General features: G+C 46.2%; 1 protein-coding gene across 1 annotated transcript in view; it reads left to right on the top strand.

Annotated features, from left to right (window-relative positions):
• LOC116987003 (CXADR-like membrane protein) overlaps positions 1-23,947 on the top strand; it is a 36,073-nt gene extending 12,126 nt beyond the window's left edge. Inside the window, exons 3-6 of the mRNA XM_033042885.1 lie at positions 20,043-20,351; positions 21,296-21,398; positions 22,658-22,748; positions 23,523-23,947. Coding sequence (XP_032898776.1) covers positions 20,043-20,351; positions 21,296-21,398; positions 22,658-22,748; positions 23,523-23,558 — 539 coding nt within the window. The 3' untranslated portion in view covers positions 23,559-23,947. The remainder of the gene's footprint in view (positions 1-20,042; positions 20,352-21,295; positions 21,399-22,657; positions 22,749-23,522) is intronic.
• The last annotated feature ends 1,480 nt before the right edge of the window (positions 23,948-25,427 follow it).

Genomic DNA, 25,427 nt, shown 5'->3' with positions numbered 1-25,427 from the left:
CAAAGCAAATAACAGCGGAGATAATGAAAAATGTCCCTGACATGCTCTTTCAATGTTAACATTGTGTTTTCCAGAATCAGAAGGGAACAAACCTCCCAGAGCAAATAACAATGAAATGCAGGTAAAGATGGCAAAGTATGAATTCTCCGTGTATTGAGAACTTACAAAATTCTGTAATTCAACCTCACTAATCAAGTCACTAATCTGCTTCAATGGTTCTATGGTTCCTTTATCATCAAACGCATCAAGGTGCATCAAGGTTATTTTTATGCATACAGAGCAGATGATTATTTCAAAGGAACGGAGTATTAATTTTGGATGATCAGCCATGATCGCATACACAGCAGCTCGTTCCATACACCCACCACACTTTGTGTAGAAAGTTAGCCCTCGGGTTCCTATTAAATCTTTCCCCCCTCATCATAAACCTATATCATCTGGTTCTCGATTCTTCTACTCTGGGCAAAAGGCTCTGTGCGTCTACCCGATCTTTTCCTCTCATGATTTTGTACACCTCTATCAGATCACCCCTCATCCTCCTGCGCTCCAAGCGTCCTGGCCTGCTCAACCTCTCCCTATAGTTCACGCCCACGAGTCTGGGCAACATCCTTGCAAATCTTCTCCGCACCCTTTCCAACTTGACAGCATCTTTCCTATGACTTGGTGACTAAAACTGAACACAAATCATCAGACAAACCTTGGTTCCTCTTTTGTATTTCAGGATTTGCCAGCAGGAAAAGGGAGCATCGTTTATGCAACACTGTCAGACATTCAAAGCAACAAGGAAGCTGCCCATTGTTCTAATCAATATCAAACTGTGTATGCAGAAGTGCAAATTCAAAGCAAATCGACAGGGGCTCACTCCAGTACTGGGGAGGACAATGTCACCTATTCAGAAGTTACATCTCAAAGCGTCAGCCAGATTGCCCGTCAGAAAGCTCCTTCTCCTGTGCAGAGTATTTATGCCACTGTGACTTCTTAGATAAACCATTGAGTCATTGATTGATTGATTGATACTTTATTACCACATGTGACATGTCACGGTGATAATTATTTTTGTTTTGCGTACCATAAACAAGGTATACAAAGAGTCACTATGTATAGGGCGCCGACACTTACAAACTATTCATTACAGTCCCTATTGGTCCCCATTTGTTCTTGGCTCCCCCAGCCACACCACACCAGTTCCCCCTTTGTTCTCATGCTCCCCCCCCCCCCACCCCCACGTTCCCCTTTGTTAACCCACCCCCACCCCACGCCAGGTCCGCTATGTTCTCGGCAGCCCCTTACCTGGACCAGTGCTGTTTGTTGCCCCATCTTTACGCCATGGTTGCGTTGAGGTTTCTCTGCTGTAATCGACAAATCTAGTTACTTTGAAGAAGGGTCTCGACCTGAAATGTCACCCACTCCTTCTCTCCAGAGATGCTGCCTGACCCGCTAAGTTATTCCAGAACTTTGTCGCTTTTTTTTTTGCAAGCCAGCTTCTGCAGTTCCTCATTATTCCACTCCCTTCCTTGTTCCCAATGATCAGCAATTGCCATCAAATTGCTGAATCTGGGTCAGATTTGCAAATAGCAGCCACTTTGCTCAATGCATTGAATGATGCCGTCTCCTTCCTCACCCCCATCCCCAACATAGACTGAGAGGAGTTATGTTACAGTGCAAACATCTTCTCTCTACAACTCAAGGTTGTGGGTTCAAATCTCATCACGGCACCTGAGCAAGTAACCCACCTAAACACTTCAGTGCAGAATGAGTGAGTGTATCGATCTACAAGGCACCTCCTGCATCGCAGGAGACACAGAAATAAAGGAACCAAAAGTTGGAGATGGCAAATATTGTATATGAAAGATGATGAATGTGTTCTTGCGCAGAGAATGTTTCTGCTTCCAGAGATCATGTTGAATATTGAGATTAATAAGACACAATAAAGCTTTTTTTTTCTTCACTTGCGATGATTTTTGACTCAAGTCAAGTGTGTTTCATTGTCATATGTCCTGAAATAGAACAATAACATTCATACTTGCAGCAGCACAACATGTTTGTAAACACAGTTTCGGAGTCAGTCACAGTTTAGTCTATTGTCACGTGTACCGAGGTACAGGGAAAAGCTTTTGTTGTGTGCTAACCAGTCAGCAGAAAGACAATACATGCTTACACTTGAGCCATTACAGTGTATAGATACATGATAAGGGAATAACGTTTAGTGCTAGGTTAAGCCAGCAAGTGCTCAATGGATAAAATAACAAGCAAACAAAACAATGAGTTCAACAAATAAAAAATATTCCAACCACTCCAAAAGCCCTGGGTTATGTTCAGCGTGACAGGGTGAGCTATGAAGAGGATATAGAGAGTCATTGTGGAATGCAGCTGGGTTAACTGAATGCACGAGGATGTGAGAAATGCAACATATGAGATAACAGGTGAAGAAAGCAGGAATGCTGAACGGTTTTATAAACAGCAAGAGATTGAAATGTCTTCATGTTTAGCTTAGAGATACAGCTTGGAAACAGGCCCTTCGGCTCACCGAGTCTGCACCACCAGCAATTAACACTACCCTACACACACTGGGGACAATTTACAATTTTACCAAGCCAATTATCCTGCACCTCGTTGAGGAAAGGAGTAAACCGGAGATCTCGAAGAAGCTGTAAGCGCTATAAGGCAGCAACTCCACCGCTGCGCCATCGTGCTGAGGTGCAGACGGACCCAGATATCCCTGTACATGAATCATTGAAAGGTGGCTAACAGTGCACTTATTAGGAAGGCAAACAGCTTGTGGACAATTGTTATCAATTATATAGGGTTCTGATGAGACTGCGTTTTGAATGTTTTGCAAGTCTGGTCTCTATACTTAATGATGGATATACTTGCAAAGCAGAGAGTGCATCCAAGATTCAACTGTTTGATGCACAGCTGCTGGAGCTGTTGCCTCACAGCACCAGAGGCCCAGGTTCAATCCTGACTATAGGTTCTGTATGTGAATAAGAATCAGAATCACACTTTATTCGCCAAATATGTTTTGCAACATACGAGGAATTTCACTTGCCAAGGGTTTGTACGTCCCCCCTGTGACTGTGTGGGTTTTCTCTGGGTGCTCTAGTTTCCTCCAACATTCCAAAGATCTGCAGTTTTGTAGGTTGTTTGGCTTCTATATATTCTCCCCAGTGTGTAAGATGTGAAAGTAGGATCACATAGAACTAATGCAAAGGTGATAGATGGACAGTCTAGACTCGGTGGGCCAAAGAGCCGGTTTCAATATTGTATTTAAACTAAACTAAAAATTCAGCAGTCTATGCTCTGAAGAAGAAGAAGGGTCTTGACCGGAAACATCACCTATTCCTTTTCTCCGGAGATGCTGCCTGACAAGCTGAGTTACTCCAGCTATTTGTGGCTAATTTTGTGGAAGCAGATACAGGATATGCTACTGTTTGTGCATCTGCCTCACTGCTCCAGGTGGCTGGGTTAAATTCAGAACTTCATTGCTTTCTGTGTGGAGTTTGCATGTTCTCCCTGTGACAGCATTGTTATCGTCTGGATTCTCCAGTGTCCTCCCACATCCCAGAACATACTAGGTGGTAGGATAACTGGCAACTGTAACATGCAAGAGAATAGGTGACAGGATGTAGGATGGGGACAGATGAATGGGATAACTCCCAAAGCTGGTAAGGAATCGATGGGCCTAATGGGCTCAATATATTAATAAGGTTTTACAGAGTAGCTGCAGGGATCAAGCTTCCCCTGTTTATAAGGTGCATCTGACTCAAAATGTGAGGTCAGTCATTCAAGAATGGGACAAGAAGAAGCCTCTTTACAAAGAACGTGGTGAATCCTCAAAATTCTTTTTGAACCAGGAGGCCATCGCGGCTCAATCACAATAAAAATCAACATTTTTATTAGAAATTATTGGAAACAAAGGATATGGAATCAGCTCACAAAAGTGGTGCTGTGTCAGCCATGATGCCATTGAGTAGCAGAGTAGATACAAATGGCCAAATTATCTACTGAAGATAGACACAAAGTGTTGGAGTAACTTAACAGGTCAGGCAGCGTCTCTGGAGATAAAGGATAGGTGACATTTTAGGTCGAGACATTTCTTCAGACTATATTCTTGCTTTATGTTGTGTTCAAACTATGAGCACTGCATGGTATGATTTTTGGCACAGTGCTGTTACCTTAGTTGAATGTTGTTTCGAACTATAAAGGAAGTTAGATTAGATGCTCTGTTTTGTTAACAGCAATACAGAGAAGAAGCCCCCAGAGCCTACAAGTGGACAGCTGTGCCGCAGGATGATGGAGAAAAAGCTGTCCACTTGTAGGCTCTGGGGGCTTCTTCTCTGTTGGTAGAGCTGCTGCCTCACATCGCCAGAGACCCGGGATCCATTAATCCCTCAGCTACTTTGTCAGACATGATTTCCCTCCCATAACTGCACCATGACCCTGTCCCAATTGCTTGCTGTGATCACATTAACTATTCCTTGAAAAGATTTACGGAAGTGAGATGCTGAAATAATCTATTTTGGATTTTCCCATGCGGAGTGTCTCACTTCTCTGTTTTTCTTTCTGAGAAAATATATTGAAGGCGTTCAACACACATCTCCTCCCAGAGATCCTTACTCATTGAATTTGCCGAACCTAATGAGTATTGAACTCAGACACAATCATTTGATGACCACTATTAGTTCTTTGCTGACTGTGTGTCCAATCGTACACCTACTGTACCAGGGCCAAGACACAATTCCAAGCGATGCTTTTAAGTGGTTAGTAATTCTTATCGCCACACAGGCTGACTTTAAGGGCAGCAATCTGCCTTGAAATAGATTAAAGTGAGATATAATGATTTCATTATTTTCTTTGTCCTTTATTAACTCAGTGTCCGATTGTATACCAACCTCCCTTCCATTGACTCCATTAACACTACACGCTGCCTTGGCAAGGCTACCAGCATAATCAGGGATGAGTCACACCCTGGACACTCCCTCTTCTCCCCTCTCCCATCAGCCAAGAGGTACAGAAATGTGAAAATGCATACCTCCAGATTCAGGGTCAGTTTCTTCCCAGCTGTTATCAGGAAACTGAACCATCCTCTCACCGACTAGATAGTGGTCCTAACCTCCCATCTACCTCATTGGAGACAGTCACACTATCTTTACCCGGATTTACTGGACTTTATCTTGCATTAAATTTTATTCACTTTATCCTGTATCTGTACACTGTGGATGGCTGATTGTAATCATGACCCGAAACATCGCCTATTCCTTCGCTCCATAGAAGTTGCCTCACCTGCTGAGTTTCTACAGCATTTTTGTCCACCTTTGATTTTTCCAGCTTCTGGAGTTCTTTCTTAAACCATGATCATGTATAGTCTTTCTGTTGACTGGAGAGCATGCAACAAAAAGCTTCTCACTGTACCTCGGTACACGTAACGATAAACTAAACTAAACTTGCCAACTGGACAGTGAATGACATCCTGGCCAAAGGTTTTGTGAAATGAGCAAGAAGAGATGTTTATTAAACTTGCAATGTTGTTGAGGTTTAGTTGGAAATCCCATCCCCCTCCCAACCAGTAAGGCTTGCTGGGGAAGTCTAACTTCTGGCAATTGTTGGTCAGGTTCGTACTGGGTTACTTAGCTGGTTGCGAGAATCAAACTTGGAATGAAGCAAAACCCACCAGGAATAGTGGTGCAGCGGTAGAGCTGCCGTCTCACAGCGCCAGAGACCTGGATTCGATCCTGGCATCATGCGCCACTTGTGTGGAGTTTGCATGTTCTCACAGCAACAGTCAGGTTCTCTCCAGGTGGTCTGGTTTCCTCCTACATCCCAAATATGTACAGGTTTGTAGGTTCATTCGCATCTGTAAATGTCCCCAGTGTGTAGGATGTGAAAATGGGATACCATTGAACTACAATGGTGTGGAATTGGTTGGCCCGAAGGAACTGTTTCCATGCTGTATCTCCAAACGTAATTAAATTGCCCACCATTAACAAGCTCCAGACATGAAACGAGACCTGCCCTGAGATCAAAGTCCCAGCCAGGATCACACCCATCACAGTTCAGAACAAATCCCGCCCACATCGGCATGTCTTGCCCACCACAGGTTGCCTGCCAATGAGCCATTCCTGGTCCAAGGGATATCAGAGAGGTGGGTGTGGGACTATGCTACCTGTCCTGAAGACCTCTGTTGCCAACATCCAGCATAGACACAGTGGTCCTCTCCCAACTACAGAATGAGATGATTCCACAGGTGTTGGCACCATCCCTTCTGACTTTGTCCAGTTATCTGGACCTCGAAAGTTCATGTCATGGGAGTAGCATGGAGTCATAGCGTAACTACATTCTGTCATATGATGAAAATTCACTTTAGATTCGTGCAATCATTTATAGCCAAGGGGAACTAGCTGTTTGTCAGCTATTGGCTCACTCTTGTTTCACAATCCGGTTCCCTGTTTCTTTCTTCATCATTTATATTCTAACATTTCTTCTCGATGGGCATTTATTTAGTTCTCTGGACTAAGAGCTGAACGATAAACGTCCCAGCATGAGGTCTGCATCTAAAACGATGTTGGTGCCAATTCTTCTCATTTGCTTCTTGCCCGGTGAGTAACATTCAGAATTGGATATTCTGATAATTAGTATTAGTTTGCGCGTTATACACTGTTTCCGCTGCAGAGATGCAGTTTTATTATTGTTTAATATTTTATGTGTCATAGAAACATAGAAACATAGAAAATAGGTGCAAGAGTAAGCCATTCGGCCCTTCGAGCCTGCACCGCCATTCAATATGGTCATGGCTGATCATCCAACTCAGTATCCTGTACCTGCCTTCTCTCCATACCCCCTGATCCCTTTAGCCACAAGGGCCACATCTAACTCCCTCTTAAATACAGCCAATTAACTGGCCTCAACTACCTTCTGTGGCAGAGAATTCCAGAGATTCACCACTGTGTAAAAAATGTTTTCCTCATCTCGGTCGTAAACGATTTCCCCCTTATCCTTAAACTATGACCCCTTGTTCTGGACTTCCCCAACATCAGGAACAATTTTCCTGCACCTAGCCTGTCCAACCCCTTAAGAATTTTGTAAGTTTCTATAAGATCCCCCCTCAATCTTCTCAATTCTAGCGAGTACAAGCCGAGTCTATCCAGTCTTTCTTCATATGAAAGTCCTGACATCCCAGGAATCAGTCTGGTGAACCTTCTCTGCACTCCCTCTATGGCAAGAATGTCTTTCCTCAGATTAGGGGACCAAAACTGTTGCAATACTTCAGGTGTGGTCTCACCAAGACCCTGAACAACTGCAGTAGAACCTCCCTGCTCCTATACTCAAATCCTTTTGCTATGAATGCTAACATACCATTCGCTTTCTGCACTGCCTGCTGCACCTGCATGCCTACTTTCAATGACTGGTATACCATGACACCCAGATCTCGTTGCATCTCCCCTTTTCCTAATCGGCCAACATTCAGATAATAGTCTACTTTCCTGTTTTTGCCACCAAATGGATAACCTCACATTTATCCACATTATACTGCATCTGCCATGCATTTGCCAACTCAACCAGCCTATCCAAATCACCTTGCAGCCTCCTAGCATCCTCCTCACAGCTACCACTGCCCCCCAGCTTCGTGCCGTCCGCAAACTTGGAGATGTTGCATTCAATTCCCTCGTCCAAATCCTTAATATATATTATAAATAGCTGGGGTCCCAGCATGAGCCTTGCGGTACCCCACTAGTCACTGCCTGCCATTGTGAAAAGGACCCGTTTACTCCTACTCTTTGCTTCCTGTCTGCCAGCCAGTTCTCTATCCACATCAATACTGAACCCCCAATACCGTGTGCTTTAAGATTGTATACTAATCTCTTATGTGGGACCTTGTCGAAAGCCTTCTGAAAGTCCAGATATAACACATTCACTGGTTCTCCCTTATCCACTCTACTAGTTATATCCTCGAAAAATTCTATAAGATTTGTCAGACATGATTTACCTTTCATAAATCCATGCTGACGTTGTCCAATGATTTCACTACTTTCCAAATGTGCTGCTATCCCATCTTTAATAACTGATTCTAGCAGTTTCCCCACTACCGATGTTAGACTAACTGGTCTGTAATTCCCCGTTTTCTCTCTCCCTCCCTTTTTAAAAAGTGGGGTTACATTAGCTACCCTCCAATCCTCAGGAACTACTCCAGCATCTAAAGAGTTTTGAAAAATTATCACTAATGCATCCACTATTTCTGGGGCTACTTCCTTAAGTACTTTGGGATGCAGCCTATCTGGCCCTGGGGATTTATCGGCCTTTAATGCATTCAATTTACCTAGCACCACTTCCCGGCTAACCTGGATTTCACTCAGTTCATTTGACCCCGCTATTTCCGGCAGATTATTTATGTCTTCCTTAGTGAAGACAGAACCAAAGTAATTATTCAATTGGTCTGCCATGTCCTTGTTCCCCATGATCAACTCACCTGTTTCTGACTGCAAGGGACCTACATTTGTTTTAACTAATCTTTTTCTCTTCACATAACTATAAAATCTTTTGCAGTCAGTTTTTATCTTCCCTGCCAGTTTTCTTTCATAATCCATTTTTGCTTTCCTAATTAAGCCCTTTGTCCTCCTCTGATGGACACTGAATTTTTCCAAGTCCTCTGGTATGCTGCTTTCTCTGGCTAATTTGTATGCTTCATCTTTTGTTTTGATACTATCCCTGATTTCCCTTGTTATCCACAGATGCACTACCTTCCCTGATTTATTCTTTTGCCAAACGGGGATGAACAATTGTTGTAGTTCATCCATGCAGTCTTTAAATGCCTTCCATTGCATATCCACCATCAACCCATTAAGAATCAATTGCCAGTCTATCTTGGCCAATTCACGTCTCATACCCTCAAAGTTACCTTTCTTTAAGTTCAGGACCCTTGTTTCTAAATTAACAATGTCACTCTCCATCCTAATGAAGAACTCAACCATATTATGGTCACTCTTGCCCAAGGGGCCACGCACAACATGACTGCTATCTAACCCTTCCTCATTACTCAATACCCAGTCTAGAATAGCCTGCTCTCTAGTTGGTTCCTCTACATGTTGGTTTAGAAAACTATCCTGCATACATTCCAAGAAATCCACTTCCTCAGCACCCCTGCCAATTTGATTGACCCAATCTATATGTAGATTGAAGTCACCCATTATAACTGTTTTACCTTTGTTGCACGCATTTCTAATTTCCTGTTTGATGCCAACCCCAACTCCACTACTGTTAGGTGGCCTGTACACAACTCCCACTAGCGTTTTCTGCCCCTTAGTGTTTCGCAGCTCTACCCATATCGATTCCACATCTTCCAAGCTAATGTCCTTCCTTTCTATTGCGTTAATCTGCTCTCTAACCAGCAACGCTACCCCACCTCCTTTTCCTTTCTGTCTATCCCTCCTGAACATTGAATATCCCTGGATGTTCAGCTCCCAGCCTTGGTCACCCTGGAGCCATGTCTCCGTGATCCCAACTATATCATAGTCATTAATAGCTATCTTCACATTCAACTAATCCACCTTATTACGAATGCTCCTTGCATTGAGACACAAAGCCTTCAGGCTTGTTTTTACAACACTCGTATTACCCCTTATATAATTATGTTGAAAAGTGGCCCTTTTTGATTTTTACCCTGGATTTGTCTGCCTGCCACTTGTACTTTTCACCTTGCTACCTACTGCTTCTACCTTCATTTTACACCCCTCTGTCTTTACGCTCACACATTTAAGAAACGCTTTCCCTTTAACTCCATCCTCAACTATCCCATTTGACACCCCACCACCCTTATTCAGTTTAAAACCACCCACGTAGCAGTGGCAAACCTGCCTGCTACCTGTATCATTCCTATCTGTCACTATATGTCATGTTGTCACTTGCGGCCGGAGCACCAAGGCAAATTCCTTGTATGGGAATACTTGGCCAAAAGACTTATTCATTCATTCATTCATTCATTCATTCATTCATTCATTCATTCAGGTGGTTAAAAATGTGTCGCCACGTAAAGCTGCAAAATGTTCAGCACATAATAATGACCAGTATCGGAATATAGTCACATAAACACGCTCTCTCTGTAACATGGTACTACACAAATCATCACGAATGTATCCAATGTGTACTTCAAATAACCCTTGCTTTCCCTCTGTTTCCATCACCTCCCCTTTCCCAGTTCTCGCACCAGTCTTACTGTCTCCGACTACATCATATCTCTGTCCTGCCCACTCCACTGACATCAGTCTGAAGAAGGGTCTCGACCCGAAACGCCACCCATTCCTTCCCTCCAGAGATGCTGCCTGTCCCGCTGAGTTACTCCAGCATTAGAGTCTACCAGCGGCATGATTATTGATTTCTCTAAATGCAAGGAATCGTTGCATTCCCTCTCTCTCCGTCCCTCCCCCACCCTTGTCTTCTTGCTAATTTCACCGTTTTTTAATCCTTCGTTATCACCTCTTCCCCAGCAACAATGGACCATTGTGGACTCCACCTTTCTTGAGTTATAGATGCAGGTTCTGCGTTGTTCTAGGGGGCCGCATTTACATATAAACTTGACAAGCTTAAGCTTAGGGCCTCGAAATCTAGGGGGGCTCCGGCCAAGGCAGGGCACCTGCCGTTCAACTATGGGCGGGCCCCCCTCTCTATCTCTATCTCTCTGTCACGCTCCGTCTCCGCCCGCCATCCGTATCCGTGTCTGGGCCGCCGGGTACCGCTCTCCGCTCGCTCCTCATCCACCGGCAGGGCCAGCCTCGTTGCACATGCGCACTGCTACGGCCAGCACAGCTACCCCCTGCAAATGCGCACAACCACAGCCAGCACATCATTGGCCGCCCTGCGCATGCGCACTGTCATGGCGCTGGGCACTTTCTCCCAAACCAAAACGTCACCTATCCCTGTTCGCTGGAGATGCTGCCTGGCCCATTAAGTTACTCCAGCATTATATGTCTGTTTTTGAGAAATAGGAAGTTGTCAAGTTGATAAGAAGATTTGAACACCAGTGTAAATATTTTGAAACCAAGTAATTGTTTCTACGGGTTAGTGTTGTTATGACTATGCAGGGTGGGTTATCAGATCTGTGAGGTGTGGAGAACTATGGTCAAATCTAAATCCACCCACATGTCACAGTGCCAGGGTGAAGGGTGAGTGGGGCAGAGCAGGGCGGGGCACTGGCACCAGAGTTAACGCATAGTCATACAGCACAGAAACAAGCCCTTCTTCCCAACTTGACCATGCTGACCAAACTGCCCACCTACACTAGTTTAGTATAGAGATACAGCGTGGAAACTATCCCTTCGGCCCACCGAGTCCGCTTCGAACAGTGATCCCCACACATTAACATCCTACACGCACTAGGGACTATTTACACTTATTCCAAGCCAACTAACCTACTAACCTATACGTTTTTGGATTGTGCGATGAAACTGAAGATCTCGGAGAAAACCCAGGCAGACACGGGGAGAACGTACAAACTTCATACAGACAGCACCCGTAGTCGGGATCAAACCCGACTGTAAGCGCTGTAAGGCAGCAGCTCTACCACTGCGCCACCGTGCCGCCCTAGTCCACCAGTCCCACTTGCCCCCGTTTGACCCATCTCCTCTTATATCGGTAAACATCCAGTTTTTACCCTCAGTCCCGAGGTAGTATCTCGGCCGGAATACAAACATACACTTTTTGCCTCCACAGATGCTGCTTGACCCATTGGGTTTTTCAGGAGTTCTGCCTATTGTTCCAGATTCTAGTATATGCAATCTCCTTTATCTTCTCCCCTCACACAACCCTAATCCTGCCTCAACAATATTATCTCACAGAAGCTGATGGGTGCATGGAAGGAACATGTCCAGAGGAGGCAGTGGAGACTGGTACTAGTAACAACATTGAAAAGCATTAGGACAAGGTACGTGGATAGGAAAGGTTTGTAGGGACAGGGGTCAAATGCAGGCCTGGTTTTTACGGTGGCACAGCCGTAGAGTTGCTGCCTTACATTGTATAACAGCGCCAGATACCCGGGTTCAATCCTGGCTACAGGTGCTTGTCTGTACATAGTCTGTACTTTCTCCTAGTGACCTACGTGGGGTTTTTTTCCGAGAACTTCAGTTTCCTCCCACACTCCAAAGACGTACAGGTTGGTAGGTTAATTGGGTTGGTGTAAATGTAAACATTTGTGTTAATGTGCGGGGATCACTGGACGGTGCGGACACGGTGGGCCGGAGGGCCTGTTTCACACTGTATCTCTAAACGAAACTAAACTAAAGAGGGACTAGCGTACATGGGACATCTTGATCGGCATTGGGCAGGCTGTTTCCCTGCTGTGTCACTCTATGATTTTATGAATCACATCCTCAAACTAAGCTTTAGCTGGTATCTGATGCTCAAGTATGTGAATTGTCCTTCACGGAGTATATATGGTGACTTGAGTTGACTTATCTCATCGCATTTGACAATAGACAATAGGTGCAGGAGTAGACCATTTGGTCCACCCGTCTCAACCCGAAAAGTCACCCATTGCTTCTCACCAGAGATGTCGCCTGACCCGCTGAGTTACTCCAGCATTTAGTGTCTATCAAAGACACACGGCAGTCCCTCCACACACTGCAATGGGAAATGTTGAACCTAAACCTTAGCACATTCAAAGAAAAAACCTGTGAAAGCCAGCCATTGGGAACAGGCGGGCATCTCAAATGAGGAAGCACCAGAGTGACTGTCCAATTTAGCATTTGGAGAAGTTGTGGTAATCTCTCCCTTCTGAGAAAAACCAGCTGGCTTACAACAGTCTCTGCTGCTCGAGCTGTTCTTCACACTGTGCTTTCCCCAGCCTCTGAGTTCTCCTTCAAGGCATTTGTCTTGTGGCTTGTGAGCCGACCTGGACTGATGTGATGATGTGTCTCCACTCCAGCTCCTGAATCTGCAGAGTTTCACATGTGTTAGAGTCATAGAGTGATACAGTCTGGAAACAGGCCCTTCGGCCCTTCTTACCCACACCGGCCAACATGTCTTAGCAACACTAGTCCCACCTGTCCACGTTTGGTCCATGTCCCTTCAAACCTGTCCTATCCATGTACCTGTCTAACTGTTTCTTAAATGATGGGATAGTCCCTGCCTCAAGTACCTCCTCTGGCAGCTTGTTCCATACACCCACCAGCCTTTGTGTGAAAAAGACACCTCATGATTATTCCAGGTGGACGTGGAGTTTGAAACATCAGTGGCAGATCCAGCTTCCACCACAGGCCGGGAGGTTTAGTTCAATCGGGCACAAAGTGCTGGCGTAACTCAGTAGGTCAGGCAGTATCTCATGGTCTTGACTTGAAACGTCACCTATCCATGTTCTCCAGAGATGCTGCCTGACCTGCTGAGTCACCACTGGCGCCACAGGCAGGTGGCTATTCAGCTTTAGTAAAGCACAAAGTGCTGGAGTAAGTCAGCAGGTCAGGCAGCATCTCTGGAGAACATGGATATGTGACGTTTTGAGTTGAGACCTGAATAAGGGGTAGGCCAGATGAGGAAAAACCTTTTGACCCAGAGTTGAGAATCTGTAGAATTCTGTCACAGAGGGCAGTGGAGGCCAATTCACGGGATGTATTCAAGAGAGAGTTAGATATAGCTCTTAGAGCTAATGGGATCATGGGATATGGGGAGCAAGCAGAACGGGGTACTCAGGGCTGGATTTACGTATAAACTTGACAAGTTTAAGCTTAGGGCCTCGAGACTAGGGGGCCTCCGGCCAAGGCAGGACACCTGCCGTTCAACTCTGGGCGGGCCCCTCTCTATCTCTCTCTCTCTCTGTCACTCTCCGTCTCCGCCCGCCATCCGTTCCGTGTCCGGGCTGCCGGGTCTCCACTCTCTGCTCGCTCCTCATCCGCTGGTACGGCCGGCCACCCTGCGCAATCGCATTGCCACGGCAACTGGTCGGCGCTGGGCACTTTCTCCCTCGCTTTGAATTGTGGGAGATCTGGCCGCCATTGCTGTCCGGTCGCCGCGACCGCTGAAAACCAACGCAGAATCACTCCCTGACCCTGGATCTGGAGTAACTCCCTGGAGTAACTCTTGCTTCTGGTTTCCTGGTCCTCCATAAATATTCTAAATGGAATTTAAACTGGAGGTGGTGGAGGGCTGAACAATAACAGCCTATTGTATTTTATCTGTTTATTTATTGTGTATATATATATGGTCTATGGTATATAAACGCACTGAACTTTTATCTCCTGTTCTGTATTATGTTTACATATTCTGTTGTGCTGCAGCAAGCAAGAATTTCATTGTCCTATCTGGGACACATGACAATAAAACTCTCTTGACACAAAAATGCTGGAGAAACTCAGCAGGTGCAGCAGCATCTATGGAGCGAAGGAAATAGGCAACGTTTCGGGCCGAAACCCTTCTTCAGACTGATGGGGAGTGGGGGGGGCGGGGAGCGGGGAGAAGAAAGTAAACAAGAGGAGGAGGAGCCCGAGGGCTGAGGGAGAGCTGGGAAGGGGAGGAGACAGCAAGGGCTAACGGAATTGTGAGAATTCAATGTTCATGCAATGGAGGAGGCCCAGGACAGAGAAGTCAGATACGGAATGGGAGGGGGAGTTGAAGTGCTGAGCCCGCTCCCTCCGTAACTCCCTTGTTAATTCTTCCCTTCCCTCCTGCACCACCTCCTCCCCGGGCACTTTCCCTTGAAACCGCAAGAGATGCTACGCTTTACCTCCCCCCTCGACTCCATTCAAGGAGCCACGCAGTCGTTCCAGGTGCGACAGAGGTTCACTTGCATCTATTGCATCCGCTGCTCTAGATGTCAGCTGATCTACATCGGTGAGACCAAGCGTAGGCTTTGCGATCGTTTCGCCGAACACCTCCGCTCGGTCCGCGTTAACCAACCTGACCTCCCGGTGGCTCAGCACTTCAACTCCCCCTCCCATTCCGTATCTGACTTCTTTGTCCTGGGCCTCCTCCATGGCCAGAGTGAGCACCACCAGAAATTGGAGGAACAGCACCTCATATTCCGCTTGGGGAGTCTGCATCCTGGTGGCATGAACATTGAATTCTCACAATTCTGTTAGCCCTTGCTGTCTCCTCCCCTTCCCAGCTCTCCCTCAGCCCTCGGGCTTCTCCTCCTCCTAACCCTAACCCCCCACCAGTCTGAAGAAGGGTTTCGGCCGGAAACGTTGCCTATTTCCTTCGCTCCATAGATGCTGCTGCACCCGCTGAGTTTCTCCAGCATTTTTGTGTACCTGGGATTTTCCAGCATCTGCAGTTCCTTCTTAAACATCTCTTGACTCTTGACTTGGACGTAAACATAAAAGGGTTCTTGGGGAAAAAAGAGGTACCTTAAATTTAGTTGCGTCTCTTTGGGTAACTATGGTAGGGTGAAGACTATTCCATGCTTTAATGGTGCGGGGGAACTCCATGGAGCAGCCAGCAACTCTGGATAGAAGAAATTGGGTGACGTTTCGGGAAGAGACCCTTCTTTACCCTCCCTCTGGTTTTAGTGTTTTTAGTTTAATTTAAAGATACAGCGTGGAAACAGGCTCTTCGGCCCACCGAGTCCACGCCGACCACCGATCACATGTACACTAGTTCTATCCCACACATTAGCGGCGTAAGTCAAGAGTCAAGAGTGTTTTGTTCACTCACGTCCCAGTTAGAACAATGACATCCTTACTAGCAGCAGCACAACAGAATATGTAAACATAGTACTCTGTAAACAATGTTATAAACGAGAAAACAGAACGGTGTATATTTATATATGAATATCTATCTATCTATCTATCTATCTATCTATCTATCTATCTATCTATCTATCTATCTATCTATCTATCTATCTATCTATCTATCTATCTATCTATCTATCTATCTATCTATCTATCTATCTATCTACCTACCTACCTACCTACCTATCTATCTATCTATCTATCTATCTATCTATCTATCTATCTATCTATCTATCTATCTATCTACTTTTAAAACTGTGTGTGTGTGTGTGTGTGTGTGTGTGTGTGTGTGTGTGTGTGTGTGTGTGTGTGTGTGTGATGTACGGCATTTTGCTTTTGAAACGTATCTCCTTAAAAACCTGACACAAAAAAACGGAGATTTTTACAATTTCCGTAGGGATTTATCGTAGGAGTTCAGAAATCCACTCCTTGGTCAATTATTTCCCCAGATTTTGAATAAAATTGTTCACAAACTCACTTTAAAGGGGAAAAAAAATCTCCGCATGTGCTGCTGACGTCACAATGCCCACAAGCAAACCAATCGAGGCCCACCTGCCTCCTGGCCCCGCAGGTACACTCGTGCCACGCCTCCAGCAGCTGGACTCCCCCGTCCACCCCCCCCACCCCCCCCCCCCCCCCCCCCGTACAGATGCGCAGAAAGAACAAGCGTTCTGCAGATCGGGAGGTCACCGGAGGCCACCGGCTTGCTTCTGAAACCTTTCCGTATCCCCCCGCCCGATGGTAGAACATGGCGTCCATGGCGGCCGTTATCATCACGCAGGGCACACGATGAGAAGGCGGCCCCGGCGGCCATTATTCCTTTTTGGAAACTCGGCGCAGCGAGTCAAGTCGCGGCCCTCCCTCCCGCTGCAAACCCAACGCGCTGCCAGTAGCGCCGCTCGCAAGTCCTTTGATAAAAAACCTTGCGACCCCCACCCTCTCTCTCTCCCCCCTCCTCTCTCTCCCCCACCTCTCTCTCCCTCTCTTTCTCCTCCACCTTTCTCTCTCTCTCTCTCCTCCACCTCTCTCTCTCCCCCACCCCTCCCTCTCTCTCTCCCCACCCCTCCCTCTCTCTCTCCCCCACCTCTCCCCCACCTCTATCTCCCCCTCTCCCTCTCTCCCACCTCTCTCTCCCCCACCTCTCTCTCCCCCCCCCCCCCCACCTCCACCCCTCCCCCCGTCCTTCCCCCCCCCCCCCGTCCTCCCCCCCCCCCCTCTGCTCCCTGCACCCCCCTCCCTGTACCCCCCTCCTTCCCTGCCTCTCCCCCTCCCTCTTCCCCCCTTCATCTCTGCCCTCACTCTCTAGCCCCCCCCCCCCCTCCCCTCCCCCTCCCTCTCCCTCTCCCCCTTCTCTCTCTGCCCCCACTCTCTACCCCCCCCCCTCCCTCTCTAGACGCGCCTGCGAGTTGGGGGCTATGCGTCAGTAGATAAGGCGGTTATGGGGTAAAATGAGCAAATTAATTATATTAATATATTGACAAGGGGGGTAGTTAGCGTGTGTGCGAGGGGGTAGTTAGTGAGGGGGTGGTTAATGTGTGTGACGCCGCATGCCACCCCCCCCCCCCCCCCCCCCCCCCACACCCCACGCAACCGCACGTTGGGGGCACAGACTCTGCACTTGGTCTAGTTACGCTTAAAATTCTCAAATTGACCCATTTAGTTGATAGCTATAGTGAGGTAATTTGCCGAATATTGTACTCTGTGGTCTCCATCCATTCACAACTGCTAGATCTTCTGGGAATCCACCAGCAAACACTAAGGCCGGGAGATGCCGCTCCCAGCAGCGTGACGAGCGACAGAAATGCCGGCAATGCTGAGGGGGCAGAAGAGACAATGTTGGTCTGGAAGATAGACACAATATACTGGAGTAACTCAGCTGGTCAGGCAGCATCTATGGAACTAAGGAATATGTGCTGTTTCTAGATCTAGACTCTTCTACAGAGTCAGGGGAAATGGAAGATGTATAGACGGTTGTGTAGAGAGATATAGAACAAATGAATGAAAGATATGTACAAAAAGTTACAATGATAAAGGAAACAGGCCATTGCTGTGCGGTAAGTGAGAACTAGTTACAGGCAATGAGATTCAACAAGAAGCTGGTACAACTTGGGTGGGGGAGGGATGGACAGAGAGGGGATGTAAGGTTTACTTGAAGTTAGAGATATCAATATTCATACCATTGGTGTGTAATCTACCGACGGGAAATATGAGATGCTGTTCCAGATCACTAGGTTGGAGATGGCAGAGACGTTTCCAATTGAAACGAGGGCAAGTCCATGCAATGATGGATGATCTGGTCCAGTGTTGGTGTGGAGGTGAATGTTGTCCAACACACCCCTCATCATTCCGAATATTCAGCTAATTTTTCCTGTTCATTTTCAGAAGATTTGTCCTCTCAGTTTCAGGTGCGCTGTGGGGGAAGCAACGTGGAGAGGGAGTTGTGGGAAGAGCGGTCACAATCGATTGTCACTATGAAGCAAAGTACCGCTCACACACAAAATACTGGTGTCAAGGGTGGACTCGCCAGTGTAGAGTTTTATTGGAAACAAATGGGCAACACGGACGGAGTGGAAGAGGGTCAATCACAGATAACCCGGCACGAGGAATATTTACTGTGACTGTGGAGGATCTTCGCTCTGGAGATACAGGATGGTACAGCTGTGGAATTACTACATCTGGCTACGATCCATTGTTTAACGTTTATCTGACGGTATCTGACGGTACGTTTCGCAGCGATTGACTGAAATGCCTGATCCATGTTTTCTCCGGGAAGGGTCAGGGCAGCACCGATATCCCGAGGCTCCGCAGCAGTGCAGAGACCTGCGGGGAGCGGGCGGGGGATCGGGAAACCCCATTCATGTTGCTCTCACCCAGTGCGGGATCTGTCCCACTGAGCGGCCACCCACTTCAAGTGGGATGCTCAGCACATTTCCCTGCCTCTGAACTGTATGAAATGTCACCCTGGCAGAGGTTTGCATTCCCACTCAAACTAATAATCCGACAGATCAGTGAGAAACAAGTGGTCTGGTCTGAATACCTGGAGAATCATAAACAGGGAATCAGTCCCGTGAGTTCAACAGACTGAATTCAATCCTCCCGGGGCAGGCCAGCCCGCACCCCGCCCCCACCTCAGGGACCATACACCCTTCTCCCCACTCAGCGCTCTCTCTATCTCCCTCTGTCCCGTCAATGCGCCCCCACCCCCAGCAGCCACTCACCACTGACCACCCACCGCCCGGCAGCCAGCCAGCCTCTCCACGCGGCCCAATCTCGGTGGAAATTTGAGTAAAGCATTCCTAATCAGACCTTTCAGGAAATTCCGGGCGACCTCCACCTTCCCCGAGTTTCTGGGCTTCTTAGACTGACAATATCTCTCGCTGTTTCCACCCCGATATCAGCACCATTGGGTTCGCTACCTGTTGCAGATCACTTAATCCAAACACAACTATAGCCTCTCTCTAGAGCCACCGACCATTGGACAGGTGTCCGACACGTGAACAAAACCATAAGTGCTGGAAGAACTTAGCGGGTCAGGTAGCATCTGTGGAGGGAATGGACAAACCCAACTCGAGTCGTGACCCTCCTTCAGACAGACGGAATGAGGGAGGAGAAAGTTGCAATTGAGAGATGGGAACGGCTTTGGCCAAGCCTGGCGAGAGATAGATAGATAGACATGTACAGATGAGGGGGTTGATCTACAGACGGGTGGAGTGATATAAGTGAAGAGGAGACCAGATAAGGAGAGAAGATGAACAGTGAAATGTGAAGCCGGATTGAGGGAGGGTTGGAAGTGACCGCGTGGAGGGGAACGGGGCGGTATAAAAAGGAAACGGGGGACTCGGTGGGAGATGTCACGAGTTTATGAATGTACAGAAGCGGGGATGGTGGAAGGGTGACTGGGATGGGGTGGAAGTTTCATGGGGGGGGGGGGGGGGGGGGGGGGAGCGGTAGTGAGGTATTATTTGAAATCCGCGAATACAAATGTTCATACCGTTGCGTTGGCCGATTGTCAAGGGGAATATTAGTTGCTGTTTCAAAATAGTTTTGGCAATGGATGAACCTAAACAGGACAGAAAGGGGGGCATGGGAAGGTGAATTAAATAATTAGCAACCAGCATCCCCAGTGTCGCTCGTGGCAAGTGTTCAGCGAACCGGTCTCCAAGCCTACGTTTGGGCTGGCCGATGTCAAGGTCGAGGTCATATTGCGAGCGCCGAAGGCAGGGGACGAGGTTCGCGTGTACCACTTCAAAAGTCGAGGTACAAGGGTGCCAGAATGGGAGAGTCGTTTATATTCAGATGTTGACTTTGTATCCATTATTTGCTCCTTTCCTACAGAACCTGTGTCTGTTCCTGTGCTTGGATTTCTGTCACCAGCCAATGTCCCCGATGTCAGAGGCTCAGTGACAGTGTCCTGTAAGTCTGAGCGGGGATCTCTTCCCATTAGCTACACCTGGTATGAAAATACCTTAAAGATCTCAAACAACAACAACCTGGATCTACGTTGTCGATCCTTCAAACAACAAAGCCATCAATATTACTGCAAAGCCTCAAATGATAACGGGACAAAGTCCAGTGAAATGGTCACTGTGGCAGTGTCTAACACCGGAGAGAATTGCAGTTATGTGGTGCATTTCGGTAACAATGGTAAGTACGAAACGTTACCCTGCCCAGGGCCCCGAAATCTAGGGTCCTCGGCCAAGCAGGGCTCGAAATTTACGGTTGCCCAGGTGCCAATGGCCATCTAACGTCCTGCCGGGCAACCTAAAAGTTGTGTCATTTTGCCCGGCATGGCAAGCACCCGGGACACCTGCCGTTTAACTCTGAGCGGGCTCCCCTCTTTATCTCTCTCGCTGTTACTCTCCGTCTCCGCCCGCCATCCGTGTCTGGGCCGCCGGGCTCCGCTCTGCGCTCGCTCCTCGTCCGCCGGCACGGCCGGCCGCCTCGCACATGCGCACTGCAACGGCCAGCACATCCTCCCCCTGCACATGGGAGATCAGCCGTGATTGAATGGTGGAGCAGACTTTTTGGTGAGTCCCATATCTGGGGAAGGATGTGCTGGTTCTGGAGAGGGTCCAGAGGAGGTTTACAAGAATGATCCCAGGAATGAGTGGGTTAACATATGATGAGTGTTTGACAGCACTGGGCCTGTACTCGCTGGAGTTTGGAAGGATGAGGGAGGCCCTTTTTGAAACTTACTGAATAATGAAAGGCCTGGATAGAGTGGATGTGGAGAAGATGTTTCCACTAGAGGGATAATCTAGGGCCAGAGGTCATAGCCTCAGAATTAAAGAGCGTTTCTTTAGGAAGGAATTATTAAGCAAGAGGGTAGTGAATCTGTGGAATTTATTGCCACAGAATATTGTGGAGGCCAAGTCAATGGATATTTTAAGGCGGAGATAGTACGGGTATCAGGGGTTATGGGGAGAAGGCAGGAGAATAGGGTTAGGAATGAGAGATAGATCAGCCATGATTGAATGATGGAGTAGACTTGATGGGCCGAATGACCTAATTCTGCTCCTATGCCTTATGAACTTAAGATTGCAAGTGAAAAGCAGGTGATGCTGAATTGTATTTCCTTGACTCAACAGAACGTAAAGTGACTGAACGAATGATGACTACACCGTTTGCAAGTACAGTAAAAAGATCCAATGAGAGTCAAAATGACACCACCCGATCCACCTGCACTGAATGGTACAATTATGTTATTACTGCTGTTGTGATTGGCTCTGCTTCCTTATGAGAATTAATTGGAAGAGAATTTCCTCTTTCATTTGCTAGTTAAGTGCATCAGAGTATTGACTTCAATCGATTCCAATGTTGAGATCGGAGTGCACAGTAGAATTGAAAGGAATGATCTAAGATCCAGCACACACTCAATGGGCCAAATGGACTCTAGCTATTTTTTTTGGTTTTTAGTTTTAAAGAAACAGCACGGAAACAGGCCCTTCCACCCTACGAGTCCATGACAACCTTAGATCACTGAAGCAGTGACTCAACACTAAAAACGTAATCTAGTCCTTCACTCCAAAGGTGCTGTCTGATCCGCTGAGTTACTCCAGCTTTTTGTGTCTATCTTCGATCCCCCCGTTAACACTAGTTCGATGTTGTACCACTTTATTGTTCACTCACTACAAATGAAGGGCGATTTTACAGATGTCGATTAACCTCCAAACCCGCATGCCTTTAGGATGTGGGAGCAAACCAGAGCACCTGCAGGAGAACCACGCGGTCATAGGGAGAATGTACAAATCCACGCAGATAGCATCCTGAGGTCAGGAACGAACCCAGGTCTCTGGCGCCTTAAGAGAGCAGCTCTATCAAATGTGCCAATGTAACGATAAAAAGATGAGAGAGTAATTGTTGATTCATCTCTTGATTTTGTACACCTCCATAAGATCCCCCCTCGTCCTCCTGCTCTCCAAGAAATAATGACCCAGCTTGCTCAACCTTTCCCTATACATCAGTCCCTCGAGTCCCAGCAACATCCTCGTTAATCTTCTCTGCACCCTTTCCAGCTTGACAAAATCTTTCCTGTAACATGGTGACCTGAAATGCACACAATACCCTCAATGTGATGAGGTTCCAGGATTACGCAGAATGACATCTGATCACATAGGATTTAAGGCACAGAAAAGATCAACTGAACTAGTCCCATGCTGGTGTTTACATACCACTCGTCACTTCTCCCATCTTTTTTTATCTAACTTTATCAACGCTAGACACAAAATGCTGGAGTAACTCAGCGAGTCAAGCAGCATCTCTGAAGAACATGGATAGGTGAGGTTTCGGGTCGAGATCCTGGACGGTGGAATTTCCCAGCTGAACTACCTGGGCTCTGTTGCTGTACCCTGCTCCATGCAGAGATTTCACAGCAATCAGGATATGAATGTATCCAACACGAACAAGTCTGTTTCCTCCCACTGATTCTGTATCTTTCCCCCTTTGCTCAGTTACATGATATGGAATGTGGGACGCTGGCTGTACTTCGCTCTGCTAGGGATCTGCAGTATCTCGGTCTCATTGTTCACAAGTATAAGGAAGGTATGTTTTGCTGAGATCATCAGAATCGTTGAATGCTTCCAAATGCTGTCCATTAATACCTTCAAACATGCTGATAAAATAAAACAAACGAAAAGCGTTTAGATAAAGTATTTCACAAATATAGGCCAAACCAATGCTCTACGAAGATGATATCAATTGGTCTTGACAAGATGTTTGTGTGCAGAATGAACTGAAGTGTTTGACGTAGATGTTGTAGTGTCATTGAATCACAGAAATACAACTGGGAAACAGGCCCTTTGGCCCACTGTAACAAACGCAGACCATCTTATCTGAACCCAGTTCCCTCTCCTCTACTTTCAGTTTGAAGAAGGGTCCCGACCTGAAATGTCACCCATCCTTTTTCTCCAGAGATCGTGCCTGACTCGCTGGGTTACTCCAGCACTTTGTGCCGATCAGGCCATTGATCACCCGTACGCATTAGTTCGATGTTATCCCATTCTCTCATCCCAACTCACAACTCACTCGGGGAAATTCACACTGGCCAATTAACCTGTAAACCCACAAGTCTTTGGGATGTGGGAGGAAACCGGAGCTCGCGGAGGAAACCCACATGGCTACAGCGAGAACATGTAAACTCCACACAGATAGCATCAAAGTCAAAATCCAAGCAAATTCTTGGACGCTGTGAGGCAGCAGCTCTATCAGCTGCATCACTGTGCCATTGGAAGCAGAATTCTGTTGTTATTGGCCTTGTGAAATAAAGCACAATTCCCGGAGTCAATGAATCTGATGACTTCAACATTTTTTTTGCAGGGACCCAATGAACCGAAACCTCACAGCTTGCCGTAGAAGGCAGAATGAAGATCCACTGGTGATAGTGACTGAGAAACACTCTCCAACAAGACCAAATGATCATTATTATTTTGAATTAATTAATTAATTAATTGATTAATACTTTATTGTCACATGTGACAAGTCACAGTGAAATTCTTTGCTTGCTAACCCAAGGTATGCAAATAGTCGCCCATAAAGGGCATTGACAAAGTGTTTTTCATTTTGCTTCCATAATAGACTGCACAGAATTAATTTTTCTTCTGTTAAAATTATTAACTTAGTTTACACAATATTCACTCAGTAAAGGTGCCATCTAAACAATGTTGCTAGCCTTTATAGCAATGACTTATTATTTTGTGTTGTGTAGCATGACATTGCAGTCATGAGGAATAAATTGTATTCAATCCTGGAAATGCCTCATGGTTTTAACTGTGAAGAATATTTAGAAGAGGGAAACTATAAGCTATGACATCCCATCAGATCAATTGTTCTGGAAGTACTTTATCTCATGAGAACATCATTGTAATATACTTTGCTGAACAGTCTGGCTTATTCTTATATGCACGTATACAAGAGGACATGACGAGAATTAAGGGACAGAAGATTAGGGGTAACATGAGGGGGAACATCTTTACTCAGAGTGGTAGCTGTGTGGAATGAGGATAAAGTGGTGAACGCAGGTTCGATTTTATCATTTAACAATAAATTGGATTGGTATATGGACGGGAAAGGAATGGAGGGTTATGGTCTGAGTGCAGGTAGATGGGACTAGGGGAAAATAAGTGTTCGGCACGGACTTGAAGGGCCGAGATGGCCTGTTTTCCGTGCTGTAATTGTTATATGGTTATATGGTATGGTGAGGTGCAGGTACAATGAAAATCACGCTTGTGGCAACATCATAGGCACATACACGTAGACACACAAAAATATAAATGATACATAGGATGTACGGTGTTGCAGTGGAGTTGCTGCCTTCATTTCAGCGCCAGGGATGTGGGTTCGATCCTGACTACGGGTGCTGGCTGTACACAGTTTGCATGTTCTCTGCATGACCAAGTGGGTTTTCTCTGAGATCTTTGGTTTCTTCCCACAGTCCAAAGACATACACGTTTGTAGGTTAATTGGCTTCGGTAAAATTGTAAATTTACCCTAGTGTATGCAGGATAGTGCTGGTGTGCGGAGGAGATAGCTTGTTGGTGTGAACTAGGTGGGCCAAAGGTCCTGTTTCCATGCTGTATCTCTAAACTAAACTAAACTCAACTAAGACGTCCAATTCCACTGAAGGAAAGTCACCGTATCTCTCAAACTAATTGGCACTTTACTCAAAGCAATGGGTTCCATCTGACAATCTTGTTCTCTTTAGTCACTGCATGTGAAAACAGCTGAGACTTTATTTTATTTCCTTGCCTCAACAGAACTTGAATGAACTTATGAAGGAATGATGAATGAATGATGAATGATTGAATGAATGAATGAATGAATGAATGAATGAATGAATGGATGAATGAATGAATGAATGGATGAATGAATGAATGAATAGGTTTATGAATGAATAGGTTTATTGACCAAGTATTCACATACAAGGAATTTGCCTTGGTGCTCCGCCCACAATTGCAATATGACATACAGTGACATTATGAATGACACATAAAACATTAAACATTAACAATAACATATATTTTTATAACAGAACCAATGACAACCACACTATCTCAAATTACAAGATTGATATCAACAGTACTCAAAACAAATATAGTGCAAGGGTATATTCTTCTCAACTTTTTTTACGCGCTGGAGCTGAATCCATGTCGAGGACATCTGGTTGATTTTGTATTGTTAAACGCAAGCGTCAAGAGTGCTTGATTGTCATATGTACCGACAGAG

This window comes from Amblyraja radiata, chromosome 24 (genome assembly GCF_010909765.2).
Source record: "Amblyraja radiata isolate CabotCenter1 chromosome 24, sAmbRad1.1.pri, whole genome shotgun sequence".
NCBI classification, from domain to species: Eukaryota; Metazoa; Chordata; class Chondrichthyes; order Rajiformes; family Rajidae; genus Amblyraja; species Amblyraja radiata.
Note: the sequence above shows the minus strand (reverse complement) of the source record. Positions and strands in the feature narration are given on the sequence as shown.